Here is a 20,256-nt window from a genome sequence, read left to right as displayed (position 1 = left end):
ACTTGGCTTTTGGATGGGGATAGGGCAATGAAGGGCAGAGCAGAGAATTTAAAAACTCAAAACATAAAGTCTCTGGGGGCTAAGAATCCATGTGAGGAATGTGTAACACGTGGGCAAGTGTAATTCCACCATCAGAAAGACTACTGGACGACGTGCTGCGGAATTATTCCACTGGCTCGTAATCTAAGCACCTGGAGGTGAGAGTGATATAGAGGAGCTGGACAAACTCAGATTCCCACTTAGGCACCAGTGGCCGCTTGGTAGGCAGCGAAGATGATGGCTGAGCCAGGACCAGGAGATGTGGGGGCTGGTTGAGAGCCTGTCAGCAGCTCCTCGTCCAAGGCAAGGCTGGGACTCTGCAGCCGTCAGAGTGTCTGCCTCTGGGGTTATTAAGCAACTAGAAGCACGGTGGGAGCTTTTCTGTGCTGGCAGTTTCATCAGGAAGAGGAGTGTCGGTTTGAACTTGGCAGAGAAGGCTCCCCATCCGCCCACCAGGCTGCTCTTGGGCAACCTCACATCTGTCTTGAGATCATGAGACTTTAGGTATTTCCTACCCACTTAGATTTTAATTTTTTTTTTCTCTTCATATCTCGGAGTGATTTAGGATCTTCTGTTATGAGTTTCTCCACCCTGGTTACTCTCCAGCGTCAGGTCAGCCTTCCCGCCGGGGCGTTTCACACGGTTGCCATGGAAGTCAGGGCCGGGTGATTCACACAGGAGGGGGACCCACTCACAAACCCTCAAGGGCACTGAATAATTTCAATTACTAAAATTCCTGGTAACGTCTCAGAAGACAGCTATCCTTTTTTTGATCACCAAAAACCTTTGACCTTGATTTAGAAATAGGGATGTATTTTTCTACTGCTATTCTGTTTAAAAGAGCAGCCCATCAATAAACAACAGAGAATCACTGGATAATGGAATTTTCCATGGGATGATAGAAAAGAAGGCTACTCTCAAACACAATTGGAAGTTCTTTGAATCGGGATTAAAAGAAGAAAAAAAAAAGGCATACTTTTGCCTTCCTGGTCCCCGCATTCCAGAGATGAAGAAAGCAAGCACATGCGCGCTGGGTTTTGGTTACGTAAAACCTTACATGGACCGTAATCTTGTGGCAGCTTATTAATAGACTCCCTTCTGTTATAAGATTTCCTGAGGGGCAAGGAGGCTTTAGGGTCATTTTTCAGGTAACTCTGCTTCCTAATCCCAGGTTAGCTTCTGGTTTGACTGTGGAGTTTACTGTGGGGAAACCTCTCAGTGTTTTCCAGGTACATGCTGGAAGGGATTCCAACCCACCTTGGGATAGGAAGTGAATGGGATAGAACATAAAAAGTGTGTCTAGAAAGTGTTTCGAAACAATGAGAGAAGCCATGAATAACACTGAAATGATAGCCAAGTACTATTCATCAGGGCGTCGTGAATCATTGCATTTTCATTCCCTCTCAGGAGCTATAGTGCGTGTTCAGCGACGCTCTGAACAAGGGTCTTTCCCTCTGTGTGCCGTGGAAGGGTCCATTCATTGGCTTCATTAATGTGACTCTGTTAGAGTCACATGAGACGTTATTTCCCAACACCACGTTCTGGTCACTGTTTGCCAGTCATATTTTCTCTGTCTAACGTAGACCTGGTCTGGAGCAGAATATGGTCATAGCAGATTTTAGAATGTCGTGGTACAACAGATGCGATCAGAGTTCGGTGACTTGCTGTGAAGTGGTTGCTTCTGAGATTGGGGCTTCAAAAATATTTGACATGCCCTGTGAAGGGCGTCACCTTAAAAATGCATTGAGATGTTACCAGTGGGGGAAACTGGGCAAGGAGTACACAGGACTCTATTTCTTATACCTTTATGCAAATCGATAATTATCTGAAAATAAAAAGCTTAATTAAAAATGAGTTAAAGAATAGAGTAAAAGAAGAGCTATGTGGACAACAGATGCTGGATATGTGTTCATATAAAGATTATGGAGGGAAGAAACTCTCTTTCTGACTATGGGACTGGGCTTGCCTTGAGTAAAAGATGTTTTAAGCATATGAGTATTAGAGAAAACACAGGTTTATGACTTAGGATCATATTCTAGGCCCAGTTCTGTCACTAACCAGTTCTGTGGTCTTGAGTAAGTTGAATAAACTACTTGAACCTCAGTTTCCTCTTCTGCAAGGTGGGCAGTTTGTAGAGCCTGCAGCATTTTAGCTTTGTGATTCCAGGTGGATATTTATGTCTCCAGGAAGCAACACAAAGGAAGGCAAATTAGGGTGAACTGTTGATGAATTAGGGCTAACATCAACTGAGAGCACTGCCAACACAGAAAAGAAACAATCTGCAAATACAATATTCATTGAACCCAAATGGGTACTTTAAGTATGTGTTGGAAATAGATTTTTACTCTCGACTCCTTTTTCCTGTAATACAGGACTCAATAGAGGAAAAATAAATGCATGGTATCTTTCCAGAGTTCCCATAAAAAAGAAATATAGAGTCTGAAATTCAGGAAGAGCCTCTGATTTTAAGTGATTCTACCCTGTATGATGGCATCTCCCCCAATACTCACCCCCAACCTTGGCATCTTTTACTCTCCAGTCTGACTATCAGCACTTAAAGGTAGGGACTATTCCAAGTTCAAAACCTTCCATCCATCTCCTTTGCCTGCAGATAAAAACCAAATCGTTAGCATTCATGCTGTTCAACCTTTGACCCCACATGTATCTCCTGCTTTTTCTTTCTTTGATATCTCTGCTCTTGCCAAACTGACTGTTCTGGGTTGAATAGTGTCCTCCTCAAAATTCACATCCTTCCTGGAATCTCAGAATGTGACCTTATTTGGAAATAGATGCAGATGTAATTAATTAAGATGAGGTCCCACTGGAGTAGGGGGCCTTAATCCAACCTGACTGGTGTCCTCACGAGAGGGGAGAAGAGACACAGAGGCACATACACACAGGGAAGATGATGTGAAGACACACACACACAGAGAACACCAGGTGATGACAGAGGCAGAGACTGGAGTGATGTTGTCTATCAGCCAAGGATTGTGGCAACACCAGAAGCCAAGAGAAAGTCACAGGACAGATTCTCCCTGGAGCCTTCTGAGAGTGTCTGCTAACACCTTGACTTCAGAGATTTCAGACATCTGGTCTCCGGAACTGTGAGAGAATCAACATTTCTGTGGATTTAAGCCCCCAGTCGTGGTACTTTGTCTCGGCTCCCTAGGCACCAATACACTGACCTGCTTCCTCACGGTACCCTGAACCTGCCTTGGGCCACTTCTCTGCCTGGGCTCATAGTTCCTCCTGCTTGGACATCACTTGCTGTCTTTTTTATCCATCCTTTGGAAGTCCACTCACATCTCCACCTCATTCACCCTTTCCCAATCTGTGCAGTGGGAGGGGATCTTTCCCTCTAAAAGTAAGCTCATACCGCTTGTTGGGCCTTCTCCTATACTCATTGGTGGCACCTTGACTTTTTACTGTTTTCATGATGGGAATCTTGTCTGCTATCCTCCGCTAGCCCACATGGTGCCTGGGCTGTGACTAGCACATTATCAGATTTTAATGAATACTGGTTGTTGGGCTGATTTGTTAGCAGGGGAGACCCAGCACCCTTTAAGATAAGAGCCCCATAAGTGTGGCTGCATAAAACGCACAGCCTCCTGGTTTCCTCCACGGTCTCTGAAGAATGTGGCTTCTTAGTACCCACAGAAGCACTTCGGGGTGGAGTGTGGGAGAGCTGAGAGGATGGGGGAGAATTTGGTTTGGCCGTGAAGAGTAACATCTGGTCACAACCCGTCCGTCCGTCGGTCTGCTCTGCGGTGGTTCAGAGGGTGTGCTCACCCACGTCTGGGGAAAGCCTTCCCTCTCTTGCTTCTCTTTTTCTGATCTCTTTCCCCTGCTCATGCTCCAAGTCAGCATCACACAGGACAAAACTGAGGCCAATATTCCTTCAGACAGTATCGAGGAGGGGTGACCCTGCTCACCAGCAGGGCATGAGGTGGGCCAGGTGTAGTGACTCACGTCAAGTGACATTTGCAAAGGGAGGCCTATTGCTCACTTGAGAGATGCCAAGCGGAATCTGTTTGTTGGGCCCTTTGGAAGGCTGATACTTAGCCTACTATCCCTTTAAGGGGTTGGGACAGGGAAGGGAAGTAGAAGGACAGAAGGAGAGAAGACAGTAGAAGCTTCTGGAAAAACCTAAATTAAGAGCTGACATCATCAATATTTGGGAACGTGCTCTCACCCTTATCAATATTTATCGATATCCTTCATGATCTGGTATCTCCTTCTCTGATCAGCCATTCTGCACTTCCCCTTTTCTACCATTACCACACTTTTCATCTGTATCATAGAATCACTATCACATTATATGTATTTATTATTTCATATTTTGTATATTATTTATCAAGTTACATGTATTATACATGTAGCATATATATGTAGTGCCTTACTGTCTATTGATGGATGCTGCAAAACTTTTTACAAAGGAAATACTTAGAGTACAGCTCATTATTACATGAGCTTAAATAACTTACTGCCACTTTTATGCAACGAGACAAATGGAATCTCTCGTTGTATGGAGTATCAGACAAGCTTTTTGGAATGGAGGAAATAAAATGCAGAGACTAGGTTTGCATTAGATGGTGTTGTCATGCAGCATGGTAGGCTAAATAATGGTCCCCAAAGATGTCCACATCCTAATCCCTGGAACCCATGAACATGTCACCTCCGTGGCAAATGGGACTTGGAAGATGTAATTAAATTGGGGACCTTGAGAGCAAGTGGCTATCCTGGATTATCTGGATGGCCCAGTGTAATCCCAGGGGTCCTCCTAGGAGGGAGGCAGGAAGGGCAGAGGCAGAGGAAAGACGCTGTGAAGACAGATGCATAGAGAGAGGAGAAGTGATGGCAGAAGCAGAGGTTGGAGTGATGTGCTTTGAAGACAGAGGCAGGGGCCACGAGCCAGCAAGGCAGGTGGACTGCAGACGGAAGAGGCAAGGAAACAGACTCTCCTCTAGAGACTCTAGAAGGAACGCAGCCCTGCTCATACCTGGACTTTATCCCTTAACACTTATTGTGAACTTCTGACTTCCGAACTATAAGATAATAAATTAGCATTGTTTTTAGCCACTAAGTTTGCATTAATTTGTTACAGCAGCAACAACAAACTGATACACAGTTTCCACACCCTCCAGACTGCCCTTGCAAAAGTCGCTCATGGGTTCCACATTGCCAAGGCCAGTGGAAAGGTCTGACTCCAGTCCTGTTACAAGGTCATCTCACTTAACCTCTCGGCAGCTTTGGACATAAAAGACTTCCTCCTTCTGGAAACATTTTTACACTGACTTCCAGGAGACTAAGCTCTCCTGAGTTTCCCTCGAGCTCACTGGCACCTGACTCCTTTGTCGGGTCCTTCTTCTCTTCCTTCCAACCATGGAAGATTGGAGTATTCTAAGGCTTAGTCCTGGAGTAGCTTGTCTAACCACCCCTTTCCCTAGGGGATCTTATTCAATTTAACCTTAAAACCAATCTTTAGGATGAAGACAATGAAATTTATGTCACCAGTCCAGAAATCTGTCCTATGTGTGTCCAACCTAGGGTGTTATGTTAAGCTGCCTATTCCACATCTTGACATCATTGTGAATAGGCGTCTCAAACCAATATACAAATAGAACAATAGATTTTCTCATCCATAATCCTTGTACCTCTCTAGCATCTCTATTTATACCCCTTTCCTGTACCTTAGGCTAAAAATCTTATTTACTATTCTTTTTTTTTTTTGGCCATCTATATCAAGCATATATGTGTATGTTGGGGGCACACAGTAGGCCTCCCTGAAAAGGTGCCTTTCTCCATCACACTCAGAACAAAATCCTAACTGCTTACAAATCCTGCGAGACCTGATCTGAACCCTGGCTACACAGCCTGTCATCTCCTCTCTACTCACTTTGAACCGGCCACACTGGCCTTCTTCCTGCTTCCTAAAGAGCCAGTATTTCCTCGCAGGGATTTTGTACTTGCTGTTCTGTCTGTCTGGCCAGAACTTGCCATGGCTGTTTCCCTCACTCTGCCCAAATTTCTGTTAAATATCAGCTCATCACAGAGATATTCCTTGACCACCCAAATGGCCCTGCCACCTGTAGAACCTGTCTCCTTTCCACACACACGCACACCACTCTGCCCTCTCACCCTGTTTTATTTTCAATGGTAGCACTTTTCCTACCTGGCATGGTATGATTCACCTATTGGTGGTTTATTGCTTATGTATGTGTATACTCCACAACGCAGACTTTTTCTGATGGTCTTGTTCATCGCTGCAACCTCAGCTCTTAGAATAGGGCCTGGTGTACAGCAGACACTCAATAAATACTTTTTAGCACCGCCTTATTTTGAAGTCAAACATCTTGCTTATTAATTATTGCACACATTAGCTAGATTCTATATAAATATTAGATTAGGTATGTAATATCTATATTTTAAATTTCTTAAGGTTAGGAACTAAATCTCATCTTTCTTGTCACCTCCATAGAGACAAAAACAGCACCAAGCACATAATAATGACTTTTTTTTATGTGTATAATTCTTGATTTTGTTTTTTGATTTGAACTCACCACTGGGAACTATCTGCGGGCCTTCTTTTCAAGCGAATGCTCAGATATGCCAGGCGTTCTCATCTTGAGGCCCATAAATAGAATTTAGAGCCTTTGTGAGCCTCCTAAAATTGTGCACAAAATTTAATAGGTATTTGTGTTTTCCTGGGGAAAAGGTTCATAGATTTCCTTAGATTTACAGGAACTCTATTCCCTTTGGTTGAGAACCACCAAGCTGCCCAGCGATATCTAGACTATCGGTGACGCATGCGCAGGGGCAGGCCCCGGCTAAGGTGAGGAATCAGGAAGAGGTAGAAGGCATTCAGGACGCTTGGGACAAAGGATGGCAACCTTTCTGACTCCTCAGGACTCAGGCATCTCTACTTAGCAGCCCGACAATTTCACACCAAGCTTGTGAGTGGAAGAGAAAAATCTGAGACTGGGTCTGAATTCTGGTGATAGACAACATCTCGGGTGCTATGCCTGAGGAAGAAACCAGATGATTTGGTTTCATTCCCTGGACGTTCTGACTCCTCAGAACACCCCTGGGAGATGACTCAAAGACCGTCCAGGTTGCCTAGCCATGTCCTGCATGTGGGTCACAGCCAGCCAGGACGGACGGGGCACAGAAGCCTTCCTGTCCCTGTCCTTCTTTGGCAGTAATCACGTCCCACTGCATGACACTACCTATGCCACTGCCTTGTATTAGTGTTAACTGTTATTTTATTATTTCAACGTTGTGTGAGTATTCTAGACTCAACCAGATGTCAAAACCCTTGCCAAGTAGCCATCACAGTGTCACACACAGTCGTACTTAACAGTTAGTTTTCAAGTGAATAAGTGACAATATATAATAGTAAATAACTAAGTAGCTGTATTTGGTACTTCTTCAATTTAAAGAGCCAGGGAAAGGCCTGTCTCTTAAGAGCAGATGGTTTTGGAACTTACATTAATATCAGTGAAGCTTTTTTAGTTCTAAAACTCTGTGGTTATGGATTAAGAGCTAAGGCAATGCATCCTGGCCAGTAATTCTTAAGTTTTATGAGATAATAACTTAGCCTCATGCAGTCCTTGATGGCTGATAAAGTGTCTGCACACATTCTCAATAGTCAGGTACTATTTCTCAAACATAGACGGGGCTCAGAGAGGGTTCCTTGATCTATTTCACCTCTCCTTTGGGGCAACCTAAACAATTTAGGTTGATTTCCAGAGAAATAAGTTCCCCAGCTCCCTTCTGGTTAGGATCTGATAGCTTTCTCAGTTGCTGAGAGTCCTCTTCCTGCTATTTAAGTCTGTCTGCTCTGATTCTATCTTTAGTAGGCATTTAGATAAGACCTGAGGAGTTAATGTTTTCCTGGCAAAACCTGGAGGAATACTTTGCTGTTCTTTCCCTTCTTTTATGAAGAGTGGAGATCTGCTTAGCAATGAAACAGTCAGGCTGATCTGCTTTCAACAAGGCGCCCCGTCCATGGAGGACGCACACATCTCACTGATGTTACTATTTGGTTTGAATACATAACAAGGGCAGAAAAAGGTCCATTAGAAGCAGACGACTGTCAGCTTAGAACGCTCTCACTGCAAAGACAAGTTTCCAATGAGCCACAAGGGTTGGACTGGGAGGATTCCAAAGGCTTCATTATTCATGAAGGTTCTAGAACCACACTCTGTCCATGGGGAGAGTGGTATTTCTTAACTTTGACAAACACTACTCATAAAACTTGGGGCAGCATCACAAATGGTAACAGGGAAAATAGTGCAAAGCTAAGGCTAGAATAAGGGGTGCTGGGAAATGAAAGAAACTCTCAGGACAGCACAGCACTGGTGGTGCACGACAATAGTTCTTACATCGTGGGAAGGAAAAAGCAGCTGTCCAGGGACCAGGGTCAGCCCCACATGGCAGCATCATATAGCAAATGTCCAGAAGACTGCCCACTATCACTCTGGCTGCCTCAGTGGTGGTTTCCCACCATCATATTTGCTCCTTCAGCTTGTCATGGATGGGCACTTGGTAAAATGTGGAAAGCGTAAACAAATCGACCCAGTAGCAGCCATTGGCCTGTCAGCTCACACTAGGATTTAAGAGGTTGGCAGACAGCATTCCTCAAGGCAATAGGCCAGGAGGATTTAATAGTGAGGACAGAAATGTCCGCAGTAAGGGACACAGTCTAGAAGAGAGGGATGAGATACAGTCATAAGGACACTCAATTTGGAGCAGACAACAAAAGGAAGCAGGAAGTTTGGGGATGTTCACATTAGGGACACCCAGAGCCAGTTTTGCTGATAGCAACATTTTTCTTAGAGATGGCTCTGTTGGGAGTTTCTGCAATTAAACTGAGAGAATCACAGAAACATCTGTGTCTGACCCACGGCAGGTGGCCCCCTCCTCGTCTCTCCTGTCACCATTGTCCCACATCCTTTGATCCCTGCCCCTTCTCTCCAAGGGATTCAGGTTACTTGAATGACCAAAGGGCAAGGAGCAGTGTCAAGGAGCAGCTCACGAAGGCCCCCAAATATTTAAGAATCTCTGTTGTACATGCCTGCCTTGCTAATTAGCTCATGGACGTGATGTACATTATCCAGCTCTCTGCTTCTAAAATTATCAAAAATCCATATGGCTGTTTATTTAGCAAGGTCACAAATATTGGGCATCACCATCATAACTATTTGGAAGAAATCCAACATTATATCAACATAGGAAATGGAACCCCAAAGAGAGAGGGAGCTTGCAGCCGTTGTAAGAAAACTACAAGATGAGCTCCCAAAGCCTTGAGAAGGTGTTTGATAAATGTGTCTGGCTCCAAGTGAAAGACACTTACAAGACTGCCTTTTTATTATTTCAGTAACATCTAGCTCAGCCAGTTGTTTCACATCACTTCTAGGAGTTCTGGTCTACTAGCATACAGATGACAATTCTGGAATTTTTTTTTTTTTAAGTAAGAATTCTTACTTTGCTATATTGATCCAGTAAAGTGACATTCTCTTGATTGCCTGGTGAATTATGAAATAAAACCAGATTGAACCACGTTCTGGACTTGCTGTAGCAAAAGGCAACAATGAGTGAATTAACCTTGAATTTCAGTCCTAGCTGTGCCACATACAAGCTTGGTGGCCTGCAGGCAAACCACTTAGCCTCTCTGAGCTGTTTTTGTTTTTTCATTTGTAAAAATCAGGATTACAGTAGTTTTCTAAAGAAGGTTGTGTGAATTAAATGAGCTTATACCTGAGGAACATGCTTTATACAGTGTAAAGTTCCATAAAAAAGCAGCAATATTCCCTACGTAGTGTTTCAGATGAATATTAATGGGAAATTGGGCAGGTGAGGAGTTTGTCGGACAAGAAGAAGGTAAGTGGAGGATTCCTAGAGATAGACTTATTTTATATAGCTTTTTGGTCCTGAACTCTGAATTAGATCAGAACCGGAGTCTATTTTAACAATCAGTTAACTCACTGAGCACAATATTTAAACTGAAATTAGGGTTTTTTCCTGGGAAGTGGGGCATGTGGCAGGGGAAGAGTTGCTGGACCGAGTTGCTGTTCCAAGTTGGTAAGCAGGTGAGTTTTATGACAGTGGAAGAGTTGGTGGTAGCAGAAAGTCTGTGAATGAACCCAAGGAGTCCTAACATGCTGCTCCCTGGTGCTTGGACCCTGTGTTTTTTTTGTTTTTTTTTTTTTAAATGTCATTTGCTTCACAGAATCTGACACCTTCTTATAAACTCCTAACGTGGAAATCCACGTGTAAGTACTGAGAAGCTGAGTTGGGGCTTTGCATGGTTACTCTGTGTGTGTGGCACCAAGGACTCTGTCTCACTCCTCCTGCAGAGACCTGGGCAACCTCATGGCAGCCTTGTTTGTCTGGGTCACTGTTACTGGTGTTCAGGTTCCAGTGATCTAAATATCTCAGAACAGGTCTATTTACTATTTAACCACCCAAAAACACAAGAGTGAGTGAAAAACCAAATGGAAATGTATCCATGGAAATAGGAGAATGATAATTCCATTTGCGATGCACAGTCCTGATGGGAATTGCTTAAGTAGCTGCTCCTGAGCTGTGACACATTCTTTGGATGTTGGGGTGGACTTTTGTTTTTGTTGAGCTTCCTTTATTTCATTCCCAGATCGGAATTTCATGACGTGTTATTTGCAGAGGTCACTCCTCTTTTAGGACTGCAGCCACCAAAAAGTTGCCCTCTGGTTGAGTGTCTTTTCAATGACTTCCTAAGCAACGTGGCAGAGACTCATTGCCTGGGTTTCTCCTCTGCTCTCCGTGCACTTTCTGCAATGACAGGACTAGTTTTTGTCCATTCTGTTCCCTCAAGGTGCTCTTTAAATAAACCGTGATGGGATGGAGAGGGAGGAGTAGATTGGATTTGGGGAGTTGATGAGAAGTTTGGAAACATAAATAAGACACTTTGGACTTTTCAGTACAGAGGTTATTGGTGTTCTATGTTCACTGAATTTCCCTCCTCACTCGCCCTTGCATGATTCAGCCACACTGGAAAGACACCATCTAGGATCTTGGGCTAATGAGTTCTTGATTGTAGAGAAAGAGGGTACAGAATGCCAAAAATACAAACTGGAAAATAAAACACAAGAATGGCATCATTAAGTTTGTTTTTAATCAGAGCTTTCTAAGATAAACAAGGAAACATAACTAAATAAAAATACCTATTTTAAAGCTATCATATATCTATATCTACACATATATATAAAACATTACATTATAGGAATGTAAAATGAAGGAAAAATTGATTATTGTAGAATTTCTGTATCTGTGCTCTCTGGGGATCCCTCAATGTGCTAGTAAGTTGGGGATCAATTATTTGTCACCGTGGTAGGCAGAGAAGATATGGATAAACAGCATTCACAGACCTTTAGTCATTTATTTTAACCGATGACTTCTTTCTCTAAACTTTCACCAGAGATGCTGAAAGTGGGTACATGGAGTGTCTTGGGTCTTACACGTCCCTCACGCACCCTCTAAGTAGATGTGGCAAGAGGAAGCAGGTAGGCGGGAAGTGAGGACAGGAAGTGCCACGTCCCCAGGACAATGCCCAAGCTGGTAAACTGAGAGGTGGGTCTCCCCTGCTCAGGACTTTGAACTGATCTCCCTCCTCTTGGGCTCCTTGGCTATCTCATCACAGCATCTGTCCTCTGTGTTACAAAGTCAGTGCAGAGATGGGGGGAAAATTCTACTAATCTTCAGATCTTCCTATTTTCTGAAATTTTAGAGGCTCAATTTCTAAGCCTCAAAAAACGAACAGACTCATTGTTAATTAAAAAACAAACAAACAAACAAACAAAAAAAACTCTTGGCCTGAAGAAGTTCTGTGGGGGTGGAGGTGGAGGTGTCCTGCCAGGTAAAACTGGAATGCCAGTACTGCTCTGTTATCTGAAAATTCAGTAGTGTTTAGAGAGTTTCATTTTGCATTCAAGTTTGAAGTCCCAGTGCTGTAGGAAGCAGGACAATGACAGGTGGAAGAAGGTAGTCATTTCTAATTATAGGCCCTGCTGGGCAGCCGGCAGGCTTAATCTCAGTTGGTTTCCATTCCAGCTAATGAATGGAAACGTGAACAATGTCCCAGAAACGTGGACAGCATAGGCACACCAGCTTACTGTTCCTTGCATATGTCTTGCTTCTTCTTGATGTGCATTCATTCAACAACATGAATGGGGTGCCTACTGTGTACCCCACACTAGGCTGCCTTGCTCTCCTCAATTGTCTTTTCCATGGGCCAACTTTGAAGGTCGCATATCTTTTGTAAAACATTTTTAATTTGATGGTTTTCCATTTGCAGAAGTAACATATGCCAATTGTAGCAAATGAAACACGATGTATAAAAGGGCTAATAAGTCATCTCCCTCCCCAGGTTCTCCGTTCCTATCATCCTGATGGAGCCAAGGCTGTGTCAGTTGTATTGTGATTAAGAAGGCTCCTTCAAACTTCCCCATCAGATAGCGACAAGGATCTTCTAGTAAGCCTTCACAAAGGGACAAAAGCTAACGATAAAGCTGATCAGTCATGTGCCCTATTTCCTAAAGACACTGGGCAATGCGGTGCAGTCAGATAGGATACTGATGCAAATACAGTTGCTCTGGGTCCCACTAATGGGCTCCCAAACAGCCTTACAGCCCAGGAGAAGAGTCTGTTCATATGCACTTGTCTGCTGTATTGCAAACGCATCTTTGTGACTTACTGCGGATACAGGAAAAGCCGGTGTGGTGAAAAGCAGGTCTCTGAATGCAGTTAGGAACTTAATGCGTTTTCTCCCTTTGATTCTTTTTAGCGCATCATCCAAGCAGGCGACCCCGTAGAAAACAGCCTGTACAAGCTAAATTCATTACAACAAATGAGGACATTTTCATTTGCTTTAATTAATACCTTCTTCACTGATGGAAAACTCCATCCCTCTGGGAGCAATGTTGACACGAGAGGGAGGGGGCTGCTGGGCTGTTTTGGTTGAAAGCCAATTCCTGGGCTGGGCTTCTAGCTCACTGGGTCCTGACCTTGCTTGCAAAAACTGATGGAGTAAATTTGTTTGGGGGATAATAATGTGTACAGTGTTCAGTGTAATGAGCTTGAGCTAAAATGGAAACAAAATAGTCAGCTTAGAAGGAGAATGGAATGAGATAGATATGTTGGTGGCACAGAGGTGGGAAGAACTAAATAAACAGCACCAGGACAAAGAGCCAGACACAGTGGTGGGCACCATCGGGCACCCTCAGGGGGGAAACATTAAGAAGAATGCCTCGAGCTGAAAGCTCAGTAGAGAAGCCAGAACAGATTCACGAGTACCATGCTGAAGCTCTGTGCTCTCCCGAGAAGGACACAAGAGTGTGCCCTCCTAAGGGAGGAGTTGATGTATTTCCTTCCTTTCAGGGGGTGCCTGAAGACCTTACAGAGAGGACCTGGCTGGTGGAGTGATTTGAATCCACAAGGATAAACCAGACCGTGGGTTCTGGTGGATTACTAAGTCCTGTGAGGTCCCCGAAGCCGGGTGAAAGAGAAGCAGAGTCTTTTTCAAGGAAGGAATATGACCACAGGCAAATGTTGCCCATTCTTACTGTTCTGTACACTCCCATGGCTTCTCATTTAAGGCCTGCTGGGTTGGTTTTGAGTTACGCTCACACCAGAATCCATGCTAATCCTCGAAAGCTCGGGACTGGTGCAAGAAGGGAGTCTGGACTCTGCTTTTAGGGTGTGAGTCAGGCAAGTTCTGGAACCTGGGGGAGCTGGGCGGATGATTGAACAAGTCGGCTGTTGGGGAACAATCCCTGAGGTCTGGACTCATGGAAGGATCTAGCAGAGCTGGCCTTGTGCCTCTGGGCTGGGAGGGTGGGCAGGAGAGGACACAGGGCTGGATCAGACCAGTGGCACCCACTGCCCAGGAGCTTGTGAGAACTGTGGGACCTCAGCCTCATCCCAGACCATAGAATCAGAATCTTTGGAATTGAGGTTCAGAGATGGTTTTCTAACAAGCTCTCCAGGCGATCCTTACATAGGCTAAAGTTCTAGAACCACTGAATTAGACATAAATTTAGCATTCAGAAATCTTACTGACTACTCAAAACTATAATAGTTGATTTTTATTCAACACTTGGTGTGTGCCAGGCACTGAACGAAGCTTTTAATTCTTGTAACAACTTCATTATTAAGCTCCAACCACCACTATATCACAGATGAGGAAACTGAGGCACACAGAGATTAATACACTCGCCAAAGTTCCATGACAGGTAAAGGCCAAAGCCAGAATTTGAAACCCAGAGTTTTGTTCTTGAGCTAGACTTGAAAAAACTTAAAAAAAAAAAATTATCAGGTTTCTAAAAGTAGTTCCGATAAAGGACTAGGGGAGGTCAGGAGAGAGACAATTCTCCCCAGGTGGGAGACTTACAAACAACCTCAAAAAATACCGATGCCTGATTCCCACCCCTAGATTCTCATTTTATAGGTCTGGGTGTGGCCTAGGCCTGGGGGGTTTTGCAGTCCTCCTCGGTGACTCTAATCCGGAGCAGTCGAGGTTGAGACCACCCGCCTAGAGGAACTTCGCTTGGCGTTTCAGACCCAGCGGTCCCCGGAGAGGTGGGGCCGGGAGATCCACGCAGTTGGACCCTCGTGCTGGGACGAGGTTGCTGGAAAGACAGAGGAGAGAGGGCAGAAGCAGGAAGCGGGTGTGGGGGAAACGCCCTCCTCTAGGGGACAGGAGGGGAAAGAGGGCAGCAAAAGAGGCAAAGAATGACCCGGTGGTAAAAAACCAGGGAGGTCAAGAACCCCCCGGGCCCTAAGGAAGGAGGAAGCTAAACCGGAAGAGGGCGTTCCAGGGAGGGGTGGGGCAACAGCTTTAAATGCCGCGGGGAGGGGCTGCGGCCCCAATGCTCACCATCTGCGCTAGGGGTTAGAGGTTGCCTCCTCCCCCGCCCCCAGCAGCAGCCTCCCCTCAGCCCTGGTGTCACTTCCGGCTGCCCAGGCTGCTGCTGTCGTCAGGACGAGCCGGCCAGCGCCCGGGTGCGGACCCTGCCGTGTCCCATCAACACGGCAGTTTATCCGCCCGGTGTCTGCCACGCCTTCCCTCCACCCAGCACGAGGAGCCCATGTGACCGGCTTTCCTCAGGCGAGAGCCTTCGAGAGTCCTCAGGAGTCAAGCTCGTCCTCTCTCTTGCCTTTCCCGGTCACACAGCGTGCAGATCGGACTGGAGGGAAAGAACACGTTATTCAGATCCTCCGGCCTTCGCCCTCAGTACAAACCTGCTCCACACTGCAGGCTTGCCAGCCACCTCCCCTCGGCCCGGCTCTCAGGCATGTGTCACACTGGCATCACCGTGTCTGAGAGGTGGCCCTGTTGCCGTCCAGTTTGCTCAATTGACAGGTCACTGTGTAAATCAACGAGGGGTATTAGTGGAGCCCCCACCTAGCCGCTCAGGGGGGAGGTGGCAGGGACTTGCCCAGAGAGAGAAGCAGGCCAGAGCTGATGGACGTGGGAGCCGTGTGGGCTGAGCTGGAGCACTAGGAGGGGCTCTCTGGGGAAGCTTCCAGGAGGGCGCTGAGGACACGTTTGGATCAGCTCACCGAAACCCACAGTCTGCTCATTCTTCAAGGACAATGCAATGCAATGTTTATAAAACATGCACAGAAAGAACAATCAAGGGAGACAGTGTCAGCTGCTATGGGCTAAACTGTGTCCCCCAGAAAAATGCATATGTTGAAGGGTCTTTAAAGAGATAATTAAGCTAAAATGAGGTTAGTACAGTGGGCCCTAATCCAATCTGATTGGTGTCCTTCTCAGAAGAGGTGAGAACACAGACGCACACAGAGGGACGACTATGTGAAGACACAGGGAGAAGACTGCCACCTACAAGCCACAGGGAGAGGACGCAGAAGGACCCAATCCTGCCCGCACCTTGATCTCAGACTTCCAGCCTCCAGAACTGTGAGAAAATAAATTCCTATTGTCTAAGACTAGTCTGTGATTCTTTGTTAAGGCCGCCCTGGAAAACTACACAGTTGCAGTAAAATATGATAACAACAACTGGTCTTCTTTGAAGAATCTTACAACAAAATTACTGTCATTTACATTTTTCAACTATTTTGGCAGCCCAGGAAAGCAGACTTCGTGGCATCTTCTTGTTCAGAGTTTATTTCAGAGCTTCTGCTCCCCGGTTTGTCTTGTCTACTGGCTCTGCCCTAATCCTCCTCTAGTTGAGTGCTCTGTGTCTTTTCCCGAAATGTTGCTATTCTAAATTCCTTAGCTGTCTTTTATTTCTGTTGCTAGCTGACAAATTTACCACCTGCGACAGAGCTGAATTGACATTTTTTAATAACTAATGCAATTTAAGAAACTGTAGCTAAAAGGATATTTAGTTTTTATATTCATGTGTCTTCGCAAATCCACAAAAATCTTCAACTTGTGGAAACTTAGCCTTTCTAAGTCATCAAGTTTATTTTCTTGTTGTTAAGCCAGAACCCTCTTAAACTACCCCAGGAAATGAGAATTTCTTCTATTTAAAAAATAATTCCAGAGAGGGAGATTCCACAAGTTTCCTGAGCAAAACATTACAATTCTTCCTGGGTGAGTCAAGTAATCCGACGCCCAACTCAGGACTGGGTGCCTGACTCAGCCAGGCTGGAACTCTTACTCCTCTCCTTGGAAATGATGCAATACCTGCTGCGAATGGGAACTAACTGCCATGAGCACTTTATATAACGGTGGTGGCTGTGTTCGGGGCAGGTGGAAGGGAGCCTTTGCCAAGTATGTATCTGTATTCATACATAATGCACCATTTCAACCATTATTCATGTGCATTTAACTTCTGTAAGAAACTGAGATTAAAGAATGAAATAAAGAACACAGGAGAGGAAATAGTTTGGAGAACCCAATTGGGAATAATGAGGATAAAACACGAGACCAAGAACATCACGGGACGGGTTGGAAAGAAGTATAAGAATGCTTGGCCAATGTCGCAGAGCTGATGACAGCTGGCTGCAGGACAGCAGCAGGACAGGTGTGGGATAGAGTACCTTATGGGTGGGATGGGCTTCCCTCAAAAGTGGCTCATGCTGGCTAGGATCATGTTCTGATCATTTATTCATTCAACCAACATTCACAGAGTGTCGGTTAGGTACCAGAAATTGTATTAGACATAATGCAGGCCAGGACAGGCTCTGTGTCTTTATTAGGAATAAGGAAAAGAAGTAGAGGAGGAAGAGGAGGAGGAAGAACCCTTTCCGTATGTTTACCATTTCACATGTAGGTCAGTTTCCTTGGGAAACAGAATCTGAGATGCGAGGTGTGCTGCAGGGTGTTGGCTGAGGCATGCGCTCAGAACATCCAGAGGAGGGAGGGGGAGTAGGACTGAAGTAGGGAGGCCAACGCAGCTGTATGGAGTCAGCTGATCCTGTGAGCAGCGCGGGAGCAGAGCTGGCCCTTCAGAGCTGTCCTGCAGCAAGACCCTTGTACCCCACATTGGCCAGTCACTGGACGCAGCAGCCCCAGGGAGAGCCCTACACCCTGGCAAAGGCAGCTAGGGAGGTGGGAGTATCTGGATGCCTCACCACAGTATCCATACACATGAAGAAACTGAGGCACAGAGAAGTTAGGTAACTCATTCAAGATCACACAGCAAGTGAGCACAGCCAGTGTTCTGTCCTCAGAAGCCAAGCCTTTGATCGCTCATCTCCATACTGTGTGTAAACAACCTACCAAAATGCTGTCATAGTTGCTCAACTATTATAGATATTTTATTTTGAATGCTGGTGGTGACTATTCCTTATCAACCCTTACCCCTCCAGCTATCTGAGAGCATCTTTGTGAGGCAGAAACAGTCAAGTGTGTTCTGACTCTGGTGAGCTGAAGAGCTCTGCAGATTGACTAAAGGTCATCCCCAATTATCGAAGTGGGTGCCATAATACAAATTGAACCCCAACTTTACACTGTTTGCAGGCTGCCTTGGAGTTTAAATCAACGAAGGGTCTCTCAGGACCTCTCTTCCCCTGGTCCTGGGTCACCATCCCTGAGGACCTATGTGATGATGTCACTGTTGCTGTCATCATGAGAGCTGGAGGATGATGAGGTCAGAGCTGCCCAAGGCTTAGGCAGCTTTATGAAAGGGGGAGGGGAAGGCCATGCCTCTGTTGGCCAAGTAGGGGTGGGGGATGTGGGAGGGAGGGGACCAGTCAGAATCCCCCCTGGAGATCCCAGTTATGTAGCACCACCTCTAACCATGTTTCAGAAGGAAGTTTTTCTTTGAAAAGAGGAAACCCCAGCAAACCGAATGAACTCTGCAAGCCAAGTTGTTGTGGCTGCACGTCCTCTAGACCCCCACCTCCTGCTCATATTCCCTGGGGTCAGGGACAGTTTCTGGATGGAAATGGAGTGGATGGACAGGAGGGGACACAACATTTGTAAGCCAATATGAGCAGCCTGCCTTGGGCTGCACACCTAGTTCCTAGAGTTCCCCACTCAGTACTGTTTGCTGTTCTCTGCTTGAGCCTGCAAACTCTGCCTGCAAGACTGCCCCAGATCCTGTAGGAGAGCTGTGGCTCACAGAGGTCCTCCTCCAGCTGGGAAGATGGGGCATGCAGCTCGGGGAGGAAGAGGCCAGAGCCACGAGGTGGGTGACTGGCCCTTGCCAGCATCCATCTGCCACCAACCTCAGTGCTCAGCAAGGAGACCAATGTTCCACAAAGCCACCATCCCCCCATACCAGCTCTGCTTGGAGATGAGATGACTCGAAGTTCACCATCACCCTCCCATCTTCTCTCCCTCATCCACTGCTTACACTGTGCTGACACCATTCTGAGCGCTTCCCACCTGCTGGATCATTTATCCCTCTGGCCACCCTGTGATTAGGTACTATTTTTATTTCTATTTAGCAGATGTGAAAATAGAAGACACAATGAAGTGCCTAGCCCAGGGTCCCAGAGCCAGTAAGCAGTGGGACAAGTACATCCCAGAGAGCCCAGCCCCAGCTCACAATGGTAACCAGCGTGCTACACTGCCTTTCCTCCCAGCAGGGGATCAGCTGCCTCGTTGCTGGGGTCAGTACTCTCCCACATTAGGCAGAGACTCTTATCTCCCCTCTCCTACCTTTACTCTTCTTAGTCAGAAATTGGTCACCCTGACCAATTCTCAGTGGCACCCCAACCATGGATGCCAGGAAAGCTGCCCATGCAGGTCCTGTCTGCTGTCTGTCTCCCCTGGGACAGCTGCAGGGGGAACGGGCAATGCTCAGAGCGCCGATTTGCACTAGGGTGGGCTTTGCTCTGACCAAGGGGACACAGCTGATACTAAGTCAATCAATTAGAAATGCAAGCTGTTTTTGAGGAGGGGATGTAAATTTCCTGGTAAGCAGGGCTGGATACTGACTTCTCCAAGCTGAGTTAAAATAAATATAAGAGTGTTAGAGCAAGTTGTGAGACTTTTCTGACTTAAAAATGCAACCATCAACTAATTAATCATGACTTAATGCTCGTTAGTCATTAGGAAACACAACCATTCATCAGCCCATGGGAACTCAAGAGCTAGAAATTTTAAGGCCCAATGTTTCACCTTAAGCAATGTATTTGAAATCTACCCTCAAATCAATCCTCTGAAATACTCTCAACCCATCTTTTTGCTGGTTCGGAAACATTTCATTAAGTCATGCTTTCAAGATGACACCTGACAAAGCGCAGAAAGGAAATCACCACAGGAAAGCCCCTCTCGGGTTATTTACAAAAGCCAGAAGATCTCAGAGGAGATATATTGCTCAGAAATGCAGAAAAAGTCAGCGTCCAGCCAAGTCCCCATTCCAAGCTGCAGAGTGTGATTATGCGGGCACCCTGTGCCTACCGCTGTGGAGAGCACAACTTAGGATGTAGCCTGATAGGGTTGGCATGGACCTAGGAGACAAAACTCCGGTTTTTCAGCTGCTTAGAGTTTGATTGCAATGTTAAGACTCACATATGGGGGAGAGAGGAAATGAGAAAACAAATACTATACATAAACAAGCACAGACTGAGATGCTGCAGAAGTCAGAGAAAGGAAAAAACAAATTTGGGGTGGAGTTATTCAGCAAAGACTTTAAGATCAGGGGATTTCCAGCGGTCTGTGAAAGGAGTAGTGCAGTGGAGAGAGGTAAGGAGGCCTTTCTTTCAAGGGTAGAGAGAATATGGGCGGAGAAGCAAGAGCAAGAAGCCTAGGGAACA

At 45.7% G+C, this 20,256-nt stretch overlaps 1 protein-coding gene across 1 annotated transcript in view; it reads right to left on the bottom strand.

Moving 5' to 3' along the window:
* LOC123638266 (androgen dependent TFPI regulating protein) overlaps positions 1-20,256 on the bottom strand; it is a 64,466-nt gene that overhangs the window by 34,813 nt on the left and 9,397 nt on the right. The window contains 5 exon segments of the mRNA XM_045551766.1: positions 11,051-11,100; positions 11,103-11,151; positions 12,773-12,907; positions 13,471-13,493; positions 14,325-14,355. Of these exon segments, the coding sequence (XP_045407722.1) occupies positions 11,051-11,100; positions 11,103-11,151; positions 12,773-12,907; positions 13,471-13,493; positions 14,325-14,355 (288 nt within the window).

Source organism: Lemur catta, chromosome 5 (genome assembly GCF_020740605.2).
Source record: "Lemur catta isolate mLemCat1 chromosome 5, mLemCat1.pri, whole genome shotgun sequence".
Taxonomy (NCBI): domain Eukaryota; kingdom Metazoa; phylum Chordata; class Mammalia; order Primates; family Lemuridae; genus Lemur; species Lemur catta.
This window is presented reverse-complemented; position numbering and strand designations above follow the sequence as displayed.